At 39.1% G+C, this 19,110-nt stretch overlaps 1 protein-coding gene across 2 annotated transcripts; it reads left to right on the top strand.

Annotated features, from left to right (window-relative positions):
- The first annotated feature begins 723 nt into the window (after nt 1–723).
- LOC116311342 (ubiquitin-conjugating enzyme E2 E1) lies at nt 724–15,981 on the top strand. 2 transcript variants are annotated; one of them, XM_031728435.2, is made up of 6 exons: nt 724–872; nt 2,940–3,123; nt 3,651–3,701; nt 8,462–8,594; nt 12,017–12,164; nt 15,696–15,981. In XM_031728435.2, the coding sequence occupies exons 2-6, from the start codon at nt 2,969–2,971 to the stop codon at nt 15,791–15,793; spliced, it is 585 nt and encodes a 194-aa protein (XP_031584295.1). In that variant the 5' UTR covers nt 724–872; nt 2,940–2,968; the 3' UTR covers nt 15,794–15,981. The 2 variants fall into 2 exon arrangements, with proteins under 2 accessions (XP_031584295.1, XP_031584296.1); XM_031728436.2 differs by having other exon boundaries at nt 753–868.
- The last annotated feature ends 3,129 nt before the right edge of the window (nt 15,982–19,110 follow it).

Here is a 19,110-nt window from a genome sequence, read left to right as displayed (position 1 = left end):
GAATACAGCTGACAGAACATCACACTTTTCAGATTATCTGCTTTAGGTATTGCAAATGTGACTAGTGTGTAATAATCACCTCATATACTGTTTGTTAAATCTAGCCCATGCACTTTAGCTGCCTTCTGTGGTCCTCCCGGTCACATAATGTGCTAGATTGTTGATTTGGACACTGCTAATTTTTTCTGCTCTAATTGCTTTATTGATTTTTTCTTCTTCAGCCTAACGATGGCCTCCTTCAGCTGTTGGGTCAAATATTGATATCCTAAGAGACGTCTTTGAGATTTTTCGTGGAATAATAAGGCAAAGGCCCATGTATGAAACTACTTCTTGGTCAACTGCTTTTAAGCCTCTAAAGCGGGAGTGTGTATAAAATTCAGTACTTTCGTTAAACCCCTTAAAATCAACCTGGAAGCCTGCACTTGACTCCACAGTTACTGGTGTGCAGGAGCAAAGACAAACGCAGTGTCATTGTCCAAATTTGTATCGCCCTGACTGTGTAATCCTGCATTCAGGATTTTGCCCAAGCTTAAAATGAAAAATTAAATAAAGGTGCAGTAATGATGGCTGCAACTGAGCCCACTTTAAGATATTCCTCCTGTTTCTAGAAATACTGAATCAACTGCCTGCTTGTTTTCTAATCATTACTCTTTCTTTTTGTGTACTGAGGTAGACTGGAACCCCCCAAATTAAACTTTTTTTTATTATGTAACTTGCGTGAAGCACTCGCTGTAGGCCTGTCCTGTTTCCAGAGTAGGACCGGTGCCGTTCAGCCCACTGCTGCCGCGGTAGGCTACTTCCGTTCCGCAGAGGGTGACAAGCACCAGCCAGCTAGCCTCTACTGTGGCGGAGGTCCAGACACAATAGAGTGGGTAAGTTTTATTAGCGAATAAAAATGGCTTAATGTCATTTATTTATCAGACTCGTGTGAACTGTCTGCATCTGTCCTTGTGTGTTTTCAGTCGAAGTCGATGGTTTAAAAAGAGAGGAGCACACGAACGAGAAGGTCGCGGTTATCACTTAGTCGCACGGAAAACGGGCTCCGACTATGTGCTGGAGCGCAGCTGTTGCTCCCGGCTAGTGCCTGACGTGTTTAATGTTTCACTCTCAAACTGACACCGTTCATACGACAAGTTTGATATACGAAAACGCGACCATGTGTGGTGCTACACAACCCGACGTTTAAATGTATATTACTGTAGAAGGCCAGAGTCTTTGCTAGTTGAAGTTGGGGTAAGTGAGGAGATCTGCGGGGATGAGGGGGGGCGTTAGCGGGTAGCATTAGCTTTGCGCATGAAGAAGAGGTGGAGGTGGAGGGTGTCACCACAGGGATAAACTTAAAATCATCTGATTTTTTTTTAGCATTGAATCCACGAAAGACATACTCAGCTTCTTGGCACTCGTTTCGGAGTGCGCATATCGCTAGCCAGCTAGCTTGCTGGTCTGCTAACCTTAGCGTCACGGAAAACGTTAGCTAACGTTAAATCAGCATTGGCAAACGGCTTTGTTTGCGCCACCTCCTCTCCCACACGCGTACCCCCACAACCTGAACAGACGAGCAGGTAGTCGGTAAATATTGCTCACATTTACGTGTTGTCTTTGTTGACTTATTACGTAACCTAAATTACTTCGACTACATTCAGTTGATCGAGTCGAAGCGACGTTTTCGCGAAACAGAGTTCGCTTAAATCGAAAGATTTCAGCCGCAGCGAAACGTTCGCATCACGCCGCGTCTCGAAAACCGATCAGCTGGTGTTCTCCTGAGGCCACCGTCGATCCGAGACGGAAGAGCAGCTTAATTACGCCCTTTGAGGGCAGCTGGAGCTGAACGGTTCGTCTTGGCCTCGCATTTGGTGAGAAAACTCCACGAGGCTGCTGTTAAATAGTCCGAACACTTTCACTTCGTTTTGCTGATCACCTTTCCTTCGAAACACCCCCCCCCCCGGGGATAGGGGTGCGTAATAAAAGGACAGAGGATGTTGCTGGGGTCGTCCTTCTGTGAAACTACAATGTCCAGAAGATGGACTTCAAAATGCACAGATAGCCCGTGAAGTGAAACCAATTCCCATCAGCGATCCAGGACAAATCTGACCTTTATAAAGACAAAGAGTCTGCGTTAACTTGCTTGACAGAGCTCTGTGACTATAGCTGTTATTTCTGAGCATTTAAAAATTAATTTTAAGCTTGAGTACATTAAAACAGACTAAAAAAAATGCCAGGAAAACTGTGTTTAAGACACTTTTATGCTTCAGTAAATAAAACACAAAAAAGTGATTTATTTTTCTAATTTTATTTTCCATAAGTTGTATTGGTCAATTAAAAATGAACAAATTCTTGAGACCGCAATGAGATTTTGTGGTACAATATCAAACATCAAATCTACTTTAGATCATTCTGAAGTTTAGAAAAGCTAAAACAGAAAATGTTGGCGGCTGTAGCTCAGGGGGTAGAAGAGGTCATGAGATATTAACACCAAGTTCACATTCTGTTAGATAGAAAGCACTTAAGCATAGAAAAAAAGTGCTTGTGTGAATAGGTGAATGAGGCATGTTATATAAAGTGCTTTGAATGCTTCAGTAGAGTAGAAAAGTGCTCTATAAGAACCAGTCTATTTACCAGAACTAGTAATACTTTTATATATAGTCTTTGTTCAGACTTGGTTATGAGCTTCTTTCTTCTTATAAAGGATGTTCTGGCGTCTCCTCTGCTTCACTATTTGGAGAATTCAGTCAATTCTTGTTAAGTCTGCCATACATTGACATAAAAAACCTTCAGCTGCAAATGAAGGTGGCTTAAAGCTCTATTTTTCTTCCTCAATCCTCTGCTACTTTTCTAAACATTCACATGGAATAATAATAATAAATGGCTGCTTGGAGGTCAAACTAACAAATGCCCCATTTAGAAATGACTCTGAATCTTTTCGGCTTTCCACCTTTTAGGTTCCGGCTCTTCTCCAAACCAAACCGGTATGTCGGATGAAGACTCCCGTGCCAGCACCAGCTCTTCGTCATCACCGCCTTCCTCCAGCCAGACCAGACAGAAGGACACTTCTTGCAAGAAGAAACGGGAGAGCAAAGCCAGCATGAGCAAGAACTCCAAGCTGCTTTCCACCAGCGCTAAACGGTAAAAAACCTAAACCATGAATCAGAAGTATCTCAAGGACATCCCCGTAATTCTCTTTAATCTCAATAATTTTATTTTATGGGGGTTTTCTGTGTTAACAAAAATTCTGTGGGTTTATTTTTAGGGGTAAATTTTAATATAATTTACAGGAAGAAGTCCATTAGAGACATGGGTTTCAACAGGCCACAAGATTGTCTTTTAGCACTTCCCTTTTCTCTTCTGTTTGTGTGTGTGTGTATGTGTCTCTCTCTCTCTCTCTCTCTCTCCCTATATATATATATATATATATATATATATATATATATATATATATACATATATATATATATATATATATATATATCTGCACTTTCAGTCTCACTTTCACCAGCACTTGTTCTTTTACACAAGGGATTGTAGCAGAAATTGCATTAATTAATCCCCAAGTGAATATGTAAATTTCACATTTAAATAAGAGGGTCTGAGTTGTAAATTCTGTGATTTCTGGAGTAATTATTACTGTAACTGATTATTTCTTTGATGTGCAGGATTCAAAAAGAGCTGGCTGACATTACACTGGACCCTCCGCCAAACTGCAGGTGGGTTTCACTCTGTACCACATGTCAATTATCTACCTAGCTCCGTTGTTAATAAAACCTATCACTATATTTTTTCTCAGATACCAGCTGCTGTAATATACAATACAGAGCAATACTGTGGTCAAATCCAGATCATAATTACAATGGTTAAAATTTTTTTCAGAATTTGTTCGCTGTGGAGATAAAATATGGCTTTTTTAAAATCTAAAACAAATAATTGGCTGCTGTTTTCAGGATATTCCTTATATTTTAAACCTGTGTACATTCCTAAAAAGCATTGCAGGGTTATTTCTCCTGAATTCACAAAGTTGCTGCACTGAGTTTATTTAGAGCTCAGCTTATAAGGTCAGGTCAAGATGCTGGGTCTAGTTGGGAAACATAATTTTCATCATTTACTTAGAATATTATGAAATGTAGATATGTGGGTTTTTGCTGCATGTCGTGGATGTCTCCATAACCAAACGTATTTATTCACCGGCTTAGAGCATCAATAGGGGAAATGCAAAGTTAGACAAATTAGTGCATATTTAATGAACTAGGGCTACTAATGCAAAAAAGTCTTTGTGTAAGTAATCAGCTTGGGAAGTCTGATATTTATTCGTTTTTTAAGCAAATATTAGAGTCCAGTTAAAATGAATTCCATCATGTGCACATTTTAAGGCTGTTTTCAAAAACTGTCTCTTGCTCTGATCCCGAAATCTTTTCTTCAGCAGCTCTTAGGTCCACCAGGCTTAGCAGTAGTATTCCTGTGTATACACTCAGAGCTTTGGATGGAAAGTGTGTTCTTTTAATACCTACAATTTGATTTATTAAGCATTTTACTCATGAAACAGTGAAAATTGATTTTTTTCTGACTGAAGACTGAGGTTTCTGATTTATGGAGAGATGGGATATCCAGAGTTTTTAAATTGCAATATCTGAACATTACCCAGTGTTCATATATCTGTATTTAATGCATACTTGCATGCATTTTTATATTTGCATATTTAAACACAAACATTTCAGTGAGCTTGTAATGATTAATGTAATTAATCATGTAAATTTTTTGTAATTACTAAATATTAGTTTCTAACTAAAAATGTCTAAACATATACAGTACATAAGGACTCAGTAATTTCTTTCTCATATAATCTTAACTACAGATCATCACTTTAGACACTTTACAAACTGCACACACACCAATCCACTTTTAATCTTTTTTATGAGATATTTTAAATTAACAGTCAGTATACTAAATATACCAGTTCAGATTCTCAGGGAAAAAGTAGTGATTATTTAATAACGTAGTCATTAAATGATAAAAGTAGCAATGCACTGCTGTGATCGGAAAGACTGTGCTTAAAACTGACATGTTTGAGTTTAGCCTTTGCCTGCAGTGTCCTCAGGCAAATCACTGAGCCCCACCGCACTCCAGGTGGCTGTTCGGCAGCTGCATCTGACCTTTGACCTCTCTCTGAAAGGAGGGAGAGAGGGAGAGGAATCTGTCCCACTGTGGCTCAGCAGATCAGACAAACAACCTCAGGCTACAGACCATCACACAAATGAACACTGTCTGGATGTTTGCAGATAAATGAAAGAAACAGGAATTGGTGTCAGTTCACAGCCACAGTCCTAAAAGAAACGGCGGTTTCTGCTTTGACTTCAGTTGTTACTGCTGCCACTTTTCAGAAAACAGCTCCTTCAGGCATCAGACAGAAACTGGCCACTTTCAAGTTGTTGCCTCTACCTGATTCTCACTTCTGTAGATGTCCAGCTGTTTTCAGACATTTTACAGACAGGAGAATGAGGTCAGGATATTTCTCACAGATGCTCCTTTCTCACATGTGGCGAACAGCAGAAAATGGTCCCCTTCAGGCATGTTCACATTACTAGACGTGCCATGTGTTTAGAAAAGTTTCAGCCTGTTTACTAAATCAGACTGTTGGCCGCAGGGATGCACGCAGCGCAGACATTTATGTAATAGTCACCTAAAACTCTACTTGTGTGTATTTTTTTTTTTCTCTTTTAATTGTTCAGCAATTTAACAAGTTTAGAAGCCACTGCAGATGTTGTCTATGTTGTGAAGGCAGGAAGCATTATAAGAGCTGTTTATCGTTTGTTTTAATCCTGGCACAGAATCATCAAATGAAGATAATCTTTGAGTTTTTATTTGAATTAATCTGCAGTGAGCTCTGAAACAAAAGGATAACGGCTTCATAAATAAGTTTTTGATGTTCAGTTGAATTTTACACAGTGGTATTTTTTTTATTTTGTTATACAGTATATTGCAGTGGGTTTTATTTAAATCAAGAACACATCTGTGTTGGTATTAGCAGAAAATAGCTTTTAGTACTCAAAACTAGCTGTTGCCTTAACTTGTGACTTTTATGTAGTGAAGAAAAGGCAGAAGAAAAGTCTCTCTCTTTTCTTTCTTTCTTTCTTTCTTTCTTTCTTTCTTTCTTTCTTTCTTTCTTTTTTTTTTTTTTTTTAAACAGGTGACTTAAGGCAAGGTGCAGCCTGCTGAATTGTTGGTTGATTTTTGGCCTGTGCAATCTGAGCTAATAATTCAGTATTATCTGCCTGTTACAGGTGACAAGTTCACATCTTATTCTACAAATCACGTTTTCAGGCCAAATCCACCTCGTTATACAATGAGAATATTTAAAATGGTCTTAAAAGTTAATATAGCTTGGAGCTCATGGTAGAGTAGCTGGCCCTGCCACTTCCTGTCCAATAAGGTCATTCTAGTTTAAACAGCACTGCGACTGTTTCAAAGGTCCTTTTTGAAGACACTTTATAGTGCAAACATGATAGCCATCCTGCTGTTTTCAAACTATGCACCACCTTGTTTTAACCCATAAAAGAGGGAGGTGGAGTCCAGTTATCTTAGTCCAATATAGCTCAAATAAGTCATATCCTATATGACGGCAACATTAATGTCTCATAAGGGTGCTACTTTAAGCTGATTAGCAGTGTGGAAAGAGTCTTATAATTCGAATTCATCCACTTGAAAGTCAGAGCCTTTCATCTATCACATTTGCTGTTATATCTTTTAACATCCTGATAATTAGTCCAGACGGTGCTCCCTGGATCAATATCCCATGTTGTCGTTGGCAGTGGAGCTCTGTGCTAACCTTGATTAAAAGCGAACAGAAGAGCGCAATATCTAACCCTACCCAGCGTCCCCGCTGCATCACAGGAGCTTTCAATCAATACTGATATTATGGCTCATAGCGATGAACCCTGAGGGGTTCACGGCCGCATGTTCTGCATGTCAGAGGGATAAAGGCTGGGCTGCTTTGAGGAAAAATCAATACAGATTACAGATCATGAGGCAGAGACGCATCACTGGGGATTTGCTTTCAACTCTGGCATCTTCTGAATGATGCTCAAGGGAAAAAGCTTCAACTCTCCATGTTTAAAGAAAAATATACAACAAGTACAGTGCTTCTCTTTTTGGTCCAGTGGTTCTTAATGGAATTTACAGATGTTTCCCAGACGTGTCACGTGTAGGGAAGTCGTGAAGTTGCAGTTTTCAAGAGAGAACATCTAAATGGATGAATTTGCTGAATGTGTGTGATTTTTTTTTTTTTTTTTTTTTTTCCCCAAACTTCTCATCGTCTTATGTTTTCCTCTGTTCTTCTTTCCCATTTTCTCCTCCTCCATTACTTCCTTCCTCTTCTTCTCCTCCAGGCACAGTCTATTACCTGGCACATTTTTACTGCTAGTATGTTAAACCTTCACTGTAACTGAGTGTTTCAGCTACAAATTTTTCAAATTGGAGAATGTAAATTAGTGTCAGCATTGATGAATGCTGACACTAATTATATGAGGTTCATATGCATGTAGCTTTTTTCTCTCTCCTTTTCTCTGGGCAGCAGCTGGAGAGTTATAAGTAAGATGACTGTTAGTAAGACAAAAATATGCTTTTAACATGGTTAGGAGTGACTCTTGAAGAGGTTTCTGTCATATTTCAGGCTTGCTTATAGAACAGAATGATTGGCTGTGCATCAGACGTTAGCGAGGGAGGTCGCTGCCTGTGCAGCTACCTTTGAAAAAATCCGGATACTATACTAATGGCCATTAAAACCAGATCCTTACTCATATAGATGTTAGAACTAATTGCTAAGGTTACAGGAGGTGTCTTCAAATGTCATTTTTATGGGGGGAGGTTTACTTTGGGTGGGATTTCCCTTTAATGGCCCACTGCTGTCGAATTCAAAACGTGGCGTTTATCATCAGCTTTAGTTTAGCTCCTTTCTGACGCCTTCTTCGGCGTGCTGCCAGTAAACGTGAATTGTACTGTGATTCATTGTGTTTTATACACACAGTATGTGAATGAATGTGACTTTCATACTGTAGTACACACTGCTTTGATCACTGCCACTGATGCACATCCACTGTGCAGCTTGTAATCTACAGTCTGTGTGTGGGTGTCTTTTTTTTCTTTTCTTTGTGTCTTTCCTCCCTTTCTGACTTCATTTGCGTCGGTGTGTCTGCTCTGTGGATGCCCTGTTTGCAGATGAGATTTGTATCGGCAAAGCTTTTTCCCCTCCTTCGTTATTATTGATGTAGTATGATAAACACCAGAGATGACCGACAAAGATTAGAACTTTCATTCTTTAAAATGTGACTAATGGCACAGCAGCAAATAAATATTGTATTTTAGGCTTATGTGGGTGGTGCAATGAACTAAATGCATCTTGATGTTTTCAGAATATTTTTGTGGCTTCACCAGAACATAAATCCAGTTTAAGTGAATTTAATCCTTCTGATTGCAGTGCTGGTCCAAAAGGAGACAATATCTATGAGTGGAGGTCGACCATCCTGGGACCGCCGGGCTCTGTGTACGAGGGAGGCGTCTTCTTCCTAGATATCGCCTTCACACCCGACTACCCCTTTAAACCCCCCAAGGTACTGATACACAATACTAGAACCTCATGTCTGTTAACTGTACCTCAGAAGCAGGCAGCAGGTGTTTGGAGTGAAACTGTTTCAGCTGCAGGGTTTTAGATAACATCAAATCGAGTTCCAGGACTATATCCGTGATTTAAAAGACAAGATGTACTATGTTTAACCCAAAAGTTGGGAGGTTGGGTTGTTAAATGTAGCAAAACAAACAGATGTCACCTGATATAAAAGTAGCTCAGCATAACGGTGTAAAGTTTGACAGTGCAGGGTTGGGGAAAAAAACATCTGTTTTCTCAAGTCAGTACATCTGTTACGTTGAGAAAACAGATGTGTTACTTTATAAAGAATCAGTTTTGCTTATCAGATACCAAAACAGAGCAATATTAGCTACACATTTGATCGTTTCTTATCAAGAATATATTTATTTCAAACAGCAGGAAAAGTAGAAATGTACAGTCTGCTTCTTTTAATAAGCACGCACATGTCAAAGGGATTTTTTTCTCATAAATAATTTCCAGAAAAAAGGGAAACAAACAATTAAGAAAAAACTGTTCACATTCACTTCCAGTTAAATCTCCATCCCCACACTGTTCCAAAAACACGTCGGTGTTTATTTATGTTTTCAGTTCAGTTTCATATTGCTTCCAGTGTGGGCTTGATTCTTTCACTTTATTTTCTCCTGTGGTTTTACTTCAGTTTTTACGCATTCATTGTAAATAAATCTTCAGAAATATATTAGACATAGAATAGTTTATATTTTTACTTAGTCTAATTAAAATGTTTTTCACATCTAGTTTTAGTTACGTTTGCTAACCTCTCACTGAGACACTGTACAGTTTCATAACACCATGATACAGGACTTTACAAGAAATATGTTGTCTCATTTAAAAAAATACAAATCCTGACACAGATGTGGTTTTCAGTCATTACTCAAAAAGCAGTACCGTATCGTCTGTTGGTCTTTTTTTTTAAGCTGCAGATTTTGTGCTTCATTGCATGTTGATGAGAGGTTTTAGCGTTATAAAAGCTCTGTAGTACACACGATTTTCTGACAACCAGTCCTATGAATGTGAAAATCACCATTTTATTTTTAAAACGAAATGATGCTCCAAGCTTCAGTAAAACTTAGCTTTATTCTTTGTTAGCGACGGTGAATAAAATCATAGATCTCTTAAGAGAAAACGCGCCCTCCCTGAGCACACAGTATTAAATATGTTACAGAATACATATTCAAATAGCACAAAAAAGCCTTCAGCTCCACTCCCACACACAACACACAAAACAAACACATTGTAAAACCTTTTGTTTGCCAGCTTGCTTTTTACCGAGACCTTCTTGCTTTTGTAACAACACGGCAGCTCATGATGGCCACATTTAACCTCTAAAATTACAGCCTAATTATCCCAAACACGCTTAAAAAAAAAGAAAGAAAAAAAAAAAGAGTGGATTCAGTCCAGTTTTCTGGGAAATCTGTGCTTCTACTTTCCAATTTGAGCATTTATGTGTTATTCTTTTTCTTTTGTGTTAATGCTAATGTTTGCAATTTCATGTTTCCTAAATGGAAGCGTTTTCTTTTCCCATCATAAAACTGCTTCAGCTGCTTACTCTGGATCAGCTTCACACATTTACAGAATTTACAATGACTGGACAAATGGTTCATTTGTTTTTCCCCAGAGGATTATTCGAACGAATTAAGCAACACTTTGTAACATACACACTCATAGCGGTGACGGTGAAAACTCCCATCCCAGTGGATGTGTGTAGTTTCATCAAGACAGTTTCCCAGTGGAATGAAACAAAACAAATACATGGTAAAAAGCCCAAACAGCAGTGGGAAACAGCCTGTTCTGATGGGATTACAAATAAAGTAAGAAACCACCACAAAATATTAAATGATGTTAAAAATGTACTAATTAAAAACTGAAGAATAGCCCTTATACTTAATTGACCCATTTATTACAAGTATTTTTAATAAAATGAACATCTGGTCTGTATGTTTGAGTAAAATGTATTTTGTTATGTAAATATCAACAGGAAATTGTCCTGTTAAACAAAAGCAAAAGTGAAGATTAAACGTAAGCACATTTCTGATAATCACAGCGTTTTTACTATTCATGTCTGTGTAGGTGTAGTTTTTCTTTGGGGTTTGTGGTTAGGGACACTTTACGCAACAATTTTGAATTTCGTACCTTTGCTTCTTCAGTTCATGATGGAAATATGAATTCATGTAAAAAGAAAACACATATACTGGCTGTTTTCATAAGTCAGTTATTTGAGGAGAAAATGTTATGACCATGCAAGTGAGTCAGTAAAAATTGGTCATCGTCTTTTAACTGAACCCTCAGACTCCCAGATTTTTTTTTTTAAAACAATAATTTAAAAGTCATGCAATATTTTACCTTCATACTATGAAAAAATCAAGATACAGGCCCTCAAAGTACACAAATAATTACTTAATTCATGGTTAGATGATGAACCTGGTGTCAAATGTTGATCAAAATGAGACATCTCAGAAGTTCTGTTCTGAGCAGTCACCTATTCATCCTGGTGACACAACCTGTGAAAGCTTTCCAGTGAATTATAATAGAATAGAAGAGTATCAGTGCTGGTTTCTATTCCTCTACACTACACACATTGAGTTATTGCAGTTTTGCTACTGAACAAAAGTAATCAAGGAAAAAAAAAAACAACATTAATGGTTTAGATTGTGACACTTTAGGCGGGTGTAAAATTGATTGGGGGAGGGTTTCTGGTCCAAAAGCATTGTCATTGAACCCTGGTGGGGTTCTCTGTGTTTCCTGTCATTTATTTTTTAGTCTTAAATTATATTTGTAATATCTGTGAGAAGTGATGCAGCATGATAAATACCAGAGATGACCAACTGAGAAAAACAGATTATCATTCTTGGAAATCTTGAGTCACGCTACAGTAGCAGTGTTTTTGTCTCATTGGGGGGAAAAATGAGTATTAGACATTGTACGCTGAGGTGAAAAGGACTCAAATTTCCTCCAAATGTTTTCCACACTTCACTTGTTCCACAATAAGTTTGCATTCAGTTTTGACACGGAACATTTACTGTAAATGACTCACTGTTTATGGCTGATTGTTGTACTGATAAGGAGAAGTGAGGTTTCCTTCCAAGGCAGTTAAGAGGACGTACTTCTTTTCAGCCACTAGGGGGCTTTTGTCTACTAAAGAGGTTTCACTGCAGTCCAACACTGACTGAAATTCTCTACACATAACAAATATTTTGTCATATCTTGAGCTGTGTGAGTGCTTTATTTTGTTTTTAATAACACATGTGAAAGTGATCAATATAGGAGTGTTTGTACTGTGTTCTGCATTTCACTGCATGTTTTTTTTTTTTTTTGTTTTTTGTTTGTTTTTTAAATAGTGTTTTTCATGCAGGATCTTTGTGTCTGCAGGTAACTTTCCGTACCAGGATCTATCATTGCAACATCAACAGTCAGGGGGTGATCTGTCTGGACATCCTGAAGGACAACTGGAGCCCTGCCCTCACCATCTCCAAGGTGCTGCTGTCCATCTGCTCCCTGCTCACAGACTGTAACCCAGGTAAGACATGCACGCTGATGAAAGCTGCATCATTTGAGTACTTAGAAAGCAAACATGTATTTTTGTAACAGCTGTAACATCTGACAATTACTCATTAAGAAACATGGATTTATTTAAATGCAATCTGATGCTTATGAAAAACAAAGGCAGTGAAGGGAAAACTGGGTCATCCAGGCTTGGGCCAGCAGGTGTTTGTTTGTTTTTTATTGAAAAACTTTATTCATTGTTTATGGTGTAGATTTAACTTAAAAGTATAAATCCTATATGTAGCGTCTTCACGTAACGTAGAGCAGTGGTCCCCAACCCCCAGGCCACGGACTGGTACCGGGCCGGGAGAGTTGAGGCTCGGGCGTGAAATTTATGGTTTTAGGGTTTTTATCGTTACCTCTGTTTCCCTGGGTCTTTTCCCATGTTGTAGTTGTGTGTCTTATTTTGAAAGAAATAATTACACGTTACCATAGCGACCAGGGAGCATTAAGGGGCAGAGAGGACGATGTTACTCTCGATGGGGTTAGCACATTTCAGGAGGACGCTGCTAATAAAATTACACATTTACACAGTGAATTCACATTTATTATTATATTTACGAAATACCACAGTTTTTGTCTTGGTCGTATCATTTTATTTTGTTGTATTTATCTGCGACACCTTTAAAGGCCGGTCCGTGAAAATATTGTCTGACATTAAACCGGTCCGTGGTGCAAAAAAGGTTGGAGACTGCTGGCGTAGAGTAATGGAAGCGGCGGCATTAAAGACAGACTGGTCTTCAAAACACTGTCCTGCTACTCTGAGCTGTAGTGAAACTGAGAAGTGCAACACAAACAGGAGGAGGGAAGAGGAAAACTTGCACCTTTTTGAAAACATGTTGGCTGAGACCTGAGGCTTTTAGTTTGAAGGTGAACCTTTTCCATTTCCAGTTTGTAAAACTTCAGGTTTTACCACCACTCGGCTAATCATTAGCAAGTATTTGCAGACAAACTTGGAAAAACTACAGGTAACCATGGCAATTTGCCACCAACTGTCACATTCAATATGGCGGACAACTCATGAGCAATGCCTGCATCACATAAGATAAGATGATAAGATAAGATGACCTTTATTAGTCCCACAGGTGGGAAATTTGTTTTGTTACAGCAAAGTTATGTAGCAGAAATTAGAAAACACTGGAAAGCAATAAAATACAATAAAATAAAATACCATATACAATAGAATAAAATAAAATAGAATAATATATACAATAGAATAAAATGGAAATACAAATACTATATACAACTGAGTAGGAAAATACAAAAATACAACTTTGTCAGAAAAAGAATTGCACATATAGCAGTCTTATTGCACATGTGTGGGTTTGTGTGTTTGATCAGCTGCAAAAGTCTTTATTGTGGAGTCTGACAGCAGTGGGGAGGAAAGACCTGCGAAATCTCTCCGTCCCACACACGTGGTGCCGCAGTCTCCCACTGAAGGAGCTGCTCAGTGCTGTCACAGTCTCCTGCATGGGGTGGGAGATGTTGTCCAACAGGGATGACAGCTTAGCCGCCATTCTCCTGTCACTCACCACCTCCACTGGGTCCAGAGGGCCTCCCAGAACAGAGCTGGCCCTTCGGATCAGCCTGTTCAGGCTCTTCCTGTCCCCAGCAGAGATGCTGCCGCCCCAGCAGACCACACCATAGAAGATGGCTGAGGCCACCACAGAGTCATAGAAGGTCTTCAGGAGTGGGCCCTCCACTCCAAACGACCTGAGTCTCCGCAGCAGGTACAGCCTGCTCTGCCCTTTCCTGTAGAGGGCGTCTGAGTTATGAGTCCAGTCCAGTTTGTTGTTCAGATGAACACCAAGGTACCTGTAGCTGTCCACAGCCTCGATGTCCATACCTTGGATGTTCAGTGGTTGCAGTGGAGGATGTTTGTGCCTGCGGAAGTCTACCACCAGCTCCTTGGTTTTACTGGCATTGATCTGGAGGTAGTTCAGCTGGCACCAGTCCACAAAGTCTTGAGTCAGTCCTCTGTACTCCTTGTCGTCCCCATCAGTGATGAGGCCGACTATTGCAGAGTCATCAGAGAACTTCTGCAGGAAGCACTGGGTGGAGTTGTGGGAGAAGTCTGCAGTGTAGATGGTGAAGAGGAACGGAGCCAGAACCGTTCCCTGTGGGGCCCCCGTACTGCAGATGACCCTGTCTGCAGTACAGGCCCTGTCAGGATCTCCGCTGTCAGCTCTCTTCACTTGTCCCGTCACCGATGTGCAGGTCTCCTGAGGCAGTGAAAAAAAAAAAAAAGTTCATAGTCATTGGAAGCCAAAGGAGTAATTAAAATAAAAAAATTAGATGAATGGCCCTTTCCTAGTGCATGTCACACTGGTTTTATTGGTATCTGGCTTAGTGTGAGACTGAGGAGTCTTTGGTGAATAGCAGCACTGTTGCCAGTCGGCTGCCTCAGGTCACGCATTTTTAAAATAGAGGCGCTGCAAAGTTTTCTTCTTTTTCTCACCCTGCTACAGCAGTCACCATGTTTTGCATTGACATGCGCTGTTACAGTCACACTGTGGGAAACTGATACAAATTTAAGAGTCTGGAGCTCCACATTTACTGCAGGTGGGCGCGTCTCACCGCTGTTTAGACAACCATTCGAATTGATGACCCCGTATTTTTACCACATACCTTCCACAGCTGTGAACTCTGATCTCATGACCCAAAAGCTGCACATTGTAAACGTGGTCAGATTTTATGTGTTCAGCATGCTGCTGCAGGCAGCTAGCATAAAAGTTTTACTCTGATTCATTCACCAGTGAGGAGAACCCGTTTGAAAGACAAGACAGCAGCCGTGTTGTAAAAGAGGGTGTAATTTAGCTTTTATGCAGCATGAAGCATTAAGAAAGAAGGCAGAGTTCAAAGTGAGGTGCAGTTTTAGAAATGTGATGTGAATTCCAGCTGACGGCCCACCTAAACATTTATATGATTTCATAAAATGGAAACATGTGACTTAAGTTTGTGTAAACCATCAATTTTATCATTTTATTTTTTCCAAAAAAAGGTAAATAGTATTTGTATAAGAGGGACTAATCTTTCAAAATAAGAGCATGAGGACTGTACAGTAGTCAGTGTCACTGAGAAACTGTGCTCAGATCCAAATGTTCAATAATAAAAAAAAAAAAAAAACTTAAACCATTGAAACTGTTTCATTTGCTTCAGGTTTTTGTTTTTGTAGCATACATGCAGAGATCATCAACAAGCAGTTTAGAAATGAGTCTTGAAGTCTTGAATTGTCGCCAATGAGCCTACGAGCTTTTTTATTTGAACTTTTTAAAGAGACTATCGAACCTTTTCACCCAGCCATGAAGATGCTTCTGGGAGCTCTGAATTTTAATTCCAAACATGGTGGAATGCTAATTTATAACTTAAACTGTCATTTGGGGGTTTTAGATGGCAAATCGGAAGAACAGATTTGAATGTACTGCACATGCATTCCAGGCGAAATGTTTCTCAAGTAATTTATTCCTATTTATTCTGATTATTCCTGTTTCTTCTGTTCACCCAGCCGATCCCCTGGTGGGAAGCATCGCCACCCAATACACGACTAACAGAGCAGAACATGACCGAACAGCCAAACAGTGGACAAAGCGATACGCCACATAAACCCACAGAGGACGGCAGCAGCAGGAAAAGGAGGAGGAGGGTCGAAGGGTCGCTGGGTTGCTTGTTTTGGGGGGAGGGGGTGTTATTTCTATCTCAGATTTTTAGTACTTTATTGTCTGGTATATTTTTTGCTTCCTGATTAAGTTATCTCCAGAAACGTGGTAATAAAGGAACACAATGGAAAGGAAGTGATGAGTCTCCCTCTTTTTTTTTCTTCTTTTTTTTAACATTGTTAATTGAAAACTGAATTCCACATACAACTCTGTGCATGTTGAAACTTCCGCTGCAAGCATTGTAAAAATATTTGTGAAGACACAAGAATGCATCGTGAAGGATGCCACACACCCGTTGGCATTTATAGCCTAAGAAGAGCTGCCAAAATAAACACAAACACGAGTACAAAGCATAAACTGTAGTAAAGTGAAGGTGTATACACGACTGCAGTACTGACCCTCTTTAAAAACGTACATTAGGGGACTCTGATAGTCAGGCACCCCGTTTAGCTTTTATGGAGTAATTTAGTTGGAAGTAGATGCTTTTAGTGTTTATATATGCTAAATAAGTGTTTATCTCATCCATAAAAATGCACATTTTTGTATTTTTACCTGTCATGTATTTGTTTACAGCTGTAAGAAGAGCACCTGCTAACATGCAGGATTTACCAGCCTAGACCCTGGATATACACCCAACAGCTTAGTTTTTTGTTCTTCATGTGCCAGAGAAAAGTAGTGTTTAAGAGAAAGGATGCCTTGTATACCTGAGGGAACATGCTTAATTTTAGTGTTTGTCACTTTGGTGACATCTGACAACCCAACCTGTCCAACAAGGCTTTGATGGCCATGTCTGACACTATGGACGTTTACATGACTGTGAGCCAGCAGCCTTCACAAATTGTTGTCTTTGTATTGTAACACCTGTTCTGAATCTCTTACATCCTGCTCTTGAAGCAAACACAAAAACAGATGGAAACTAAACGGAAGTGAGCAGACACACTCGGGGAAACTACCGAAACTGAATTCAAAACAAAAAGTCAGAATAAAAGAAAAACTGATCTGAAAATACGAAACTACATTAACTCAGTGAGTAATTCAGTTTAGGCCTGTATTAAATCATTTATATCATTAACTGCTTTAGTACATTGCTATGAAGTAGTATTTTTCTTTTTAAACAGACACATAAGTAACATTAAGGTTAACTAAATGAAACTTATCATAAAGGGTTATATTCAGCCTATGACTCCTGAATAGATTCAAAGTTGTGATGTTTTTGAAGTGGTTACTCAATTTAGTTTTAACAAGTGCATCGGGTAGTTTTAACCCCAGGACACGATAATCGCTGTCGGTGACCTCTCACTTAGACCTGGTGTTGGATTTCATACAGAAGTCTGCAGATTGAAATCGGAATCTACAGTACTGTGCAAAAGTCTTGAATTACCACTTATTCTTTTATATTTTGCTTCCAAGGTGCCAGACTTCAGTTGTAGTTTTTAAAGCGGTCTGGAGACGTAGTTCTCCAGGCTGTCTGAAGGTCTTTCATAGTTGTTGCTTTTGGACATTGGCTGCTTTTTCACTCGTTTTCAAACCAGTCTTTAAACCTAACTATTTTCAGTTGAATGAGTTTTGCATATCATTGCCACCACTGACCTATGAATCATATGTCATGCATAAAAAAAGCATCTAACTGAAAGGATGAACCATGTTGTGTCAGACAACAAAGAATTAGCTTTAAATTTAAAACCTTAGTAGCCTGTCTCAACTCCCCCCCCCCTTTCCCCCCATATTTTTAGTTGAATCTATGAAAAATCCCAAAGAAGACAGACATAAAATAGTCTTAAAGCCATTAGCTGAAAACTTGATATATTTCAGCATGATGTGCAGTATGTCTTTAAAAATAACTGGAAACTGAACAAGTGGGGGACAAAAGAAGAGGTGGAAGTCCTAAAAACCTTAAAACTGTCTATACCAGATGAACAGTGATTTAAAGTCCTTCAAAAACAGGAAGACATCCAAAAAATACCTGATGCAGAACTGAAAGATGCATTTAGTCCTTCAGATGATTCATCTAGCCCACATTTTTGGCTGCATTTTAGCCTGTGGTGTTGGTATTTTGTCAAATGAACACAGAAAAGTACCATCAGATTTTGATCTGCCATGCATCTGATTGGCAAGAGCTTAATTTTTAATGCCTTAATTTTTCCAGCATGACAGTGATCCCAAACATCCAGAGAAGACCTTCAAGAACTATTCCTGAAGACTACTTAAATTATGAGAACGCTTCCTCAGAGAGTTCAGGCAGTCTTTAAAAATAAAGGCAGTCATACCAAATATTGATTTTCAAGCTCACTAGAACTGAATAAACTCTGCTTTTGCTTTATATACTGTATGTCCATGTATGTTTGTTTGTTTTTTTCCAACAAATCACTGAATCTATTTCCCATTTTCCTAGTAAAATATAAAGAAAATGAATGGTTGAAGACTTCTGCACAGCACTGAAAGGTAAAAGTGGTTTGTTCTGCCAACGTGCAGAAGCTTTGACAGTTAACTAAAGATGAAACTGTTGCTGGCTTTTACCAAATATAGAAGGTCTCTGATGTGGGTTTTAGGTGAGTGTCGAGTATGTAGATCACAGAGGTCGGGTCAAACCCAGGTCACCACCGGGGATGCCATGTTCCAGATTTTTCTGCAGTGGGTCAGCATCACTTTGGAAAAAACAGAACAGTGCTGATCATCATGGTTGCATGTATGAGCAGGACAAAAAAAGATTAAATACATGCATGAGTAACCAGAGGGTGAGCTGTCAACTGTTTAAATGCTGTAAATGCACCAAATCATAACAGGGAACTTACGAGAAACAGGAAATCCAATATGTGTTCAGCATTTATTATTTAATTGTATTGTGATTTTATTTAATTCATTTGTAGGTTTGGGCTCGTGTTATGCACTCAGCTGTTAAAAAAATGTGTGTCAGTCTTCTTAAAATACTTCTGCTGGCTGATGGGGTGTGGAGCATCAGCGACCTGCAGAGTGAGAATCATTCCACAGATGCCTGAACTCCGGGCAAACAGACGAATCTGGTCAATGAGCACTTAGTCACACAGTCACACTGTGCACGTGTTTGCACCCAAAACTTTTAAATCATGACAACTTTGTTGGCTTTTTTCAAGAAACCAATGAATCTAAGTTATAATTTCCAAAACAGCTGAATTTGTACATGCTCAAACAACAAATTCCACATTCAGGCAACACTAAATTCCTTAAGTTAGGTATAAATGTTACTGTATAGTATAAATGTTAATCATTCATCTCACTCAATCTCAT

The sequence above is a fragment of the Oreochromis aureus genome, linkage group 11 (assembly GCF_013358895.1).
Source record: "Oreochromis aureus strain Israel breed Guangdong linkage group 11, ZZ_aureus, whole genome shotgun sequence".
NCBI classification, from domain to species: Eukaryota; Metazoa; Chordata; class Actinopteri; order Cichliformes; family Cichlidae; genus Oreochromis; species Oreochromis aureus.
The sequence above is the reverse complement of the archived record's forward strand: the minus strand, read 5'-3'. Positions and strand labels throughout refer to the sequence as shown.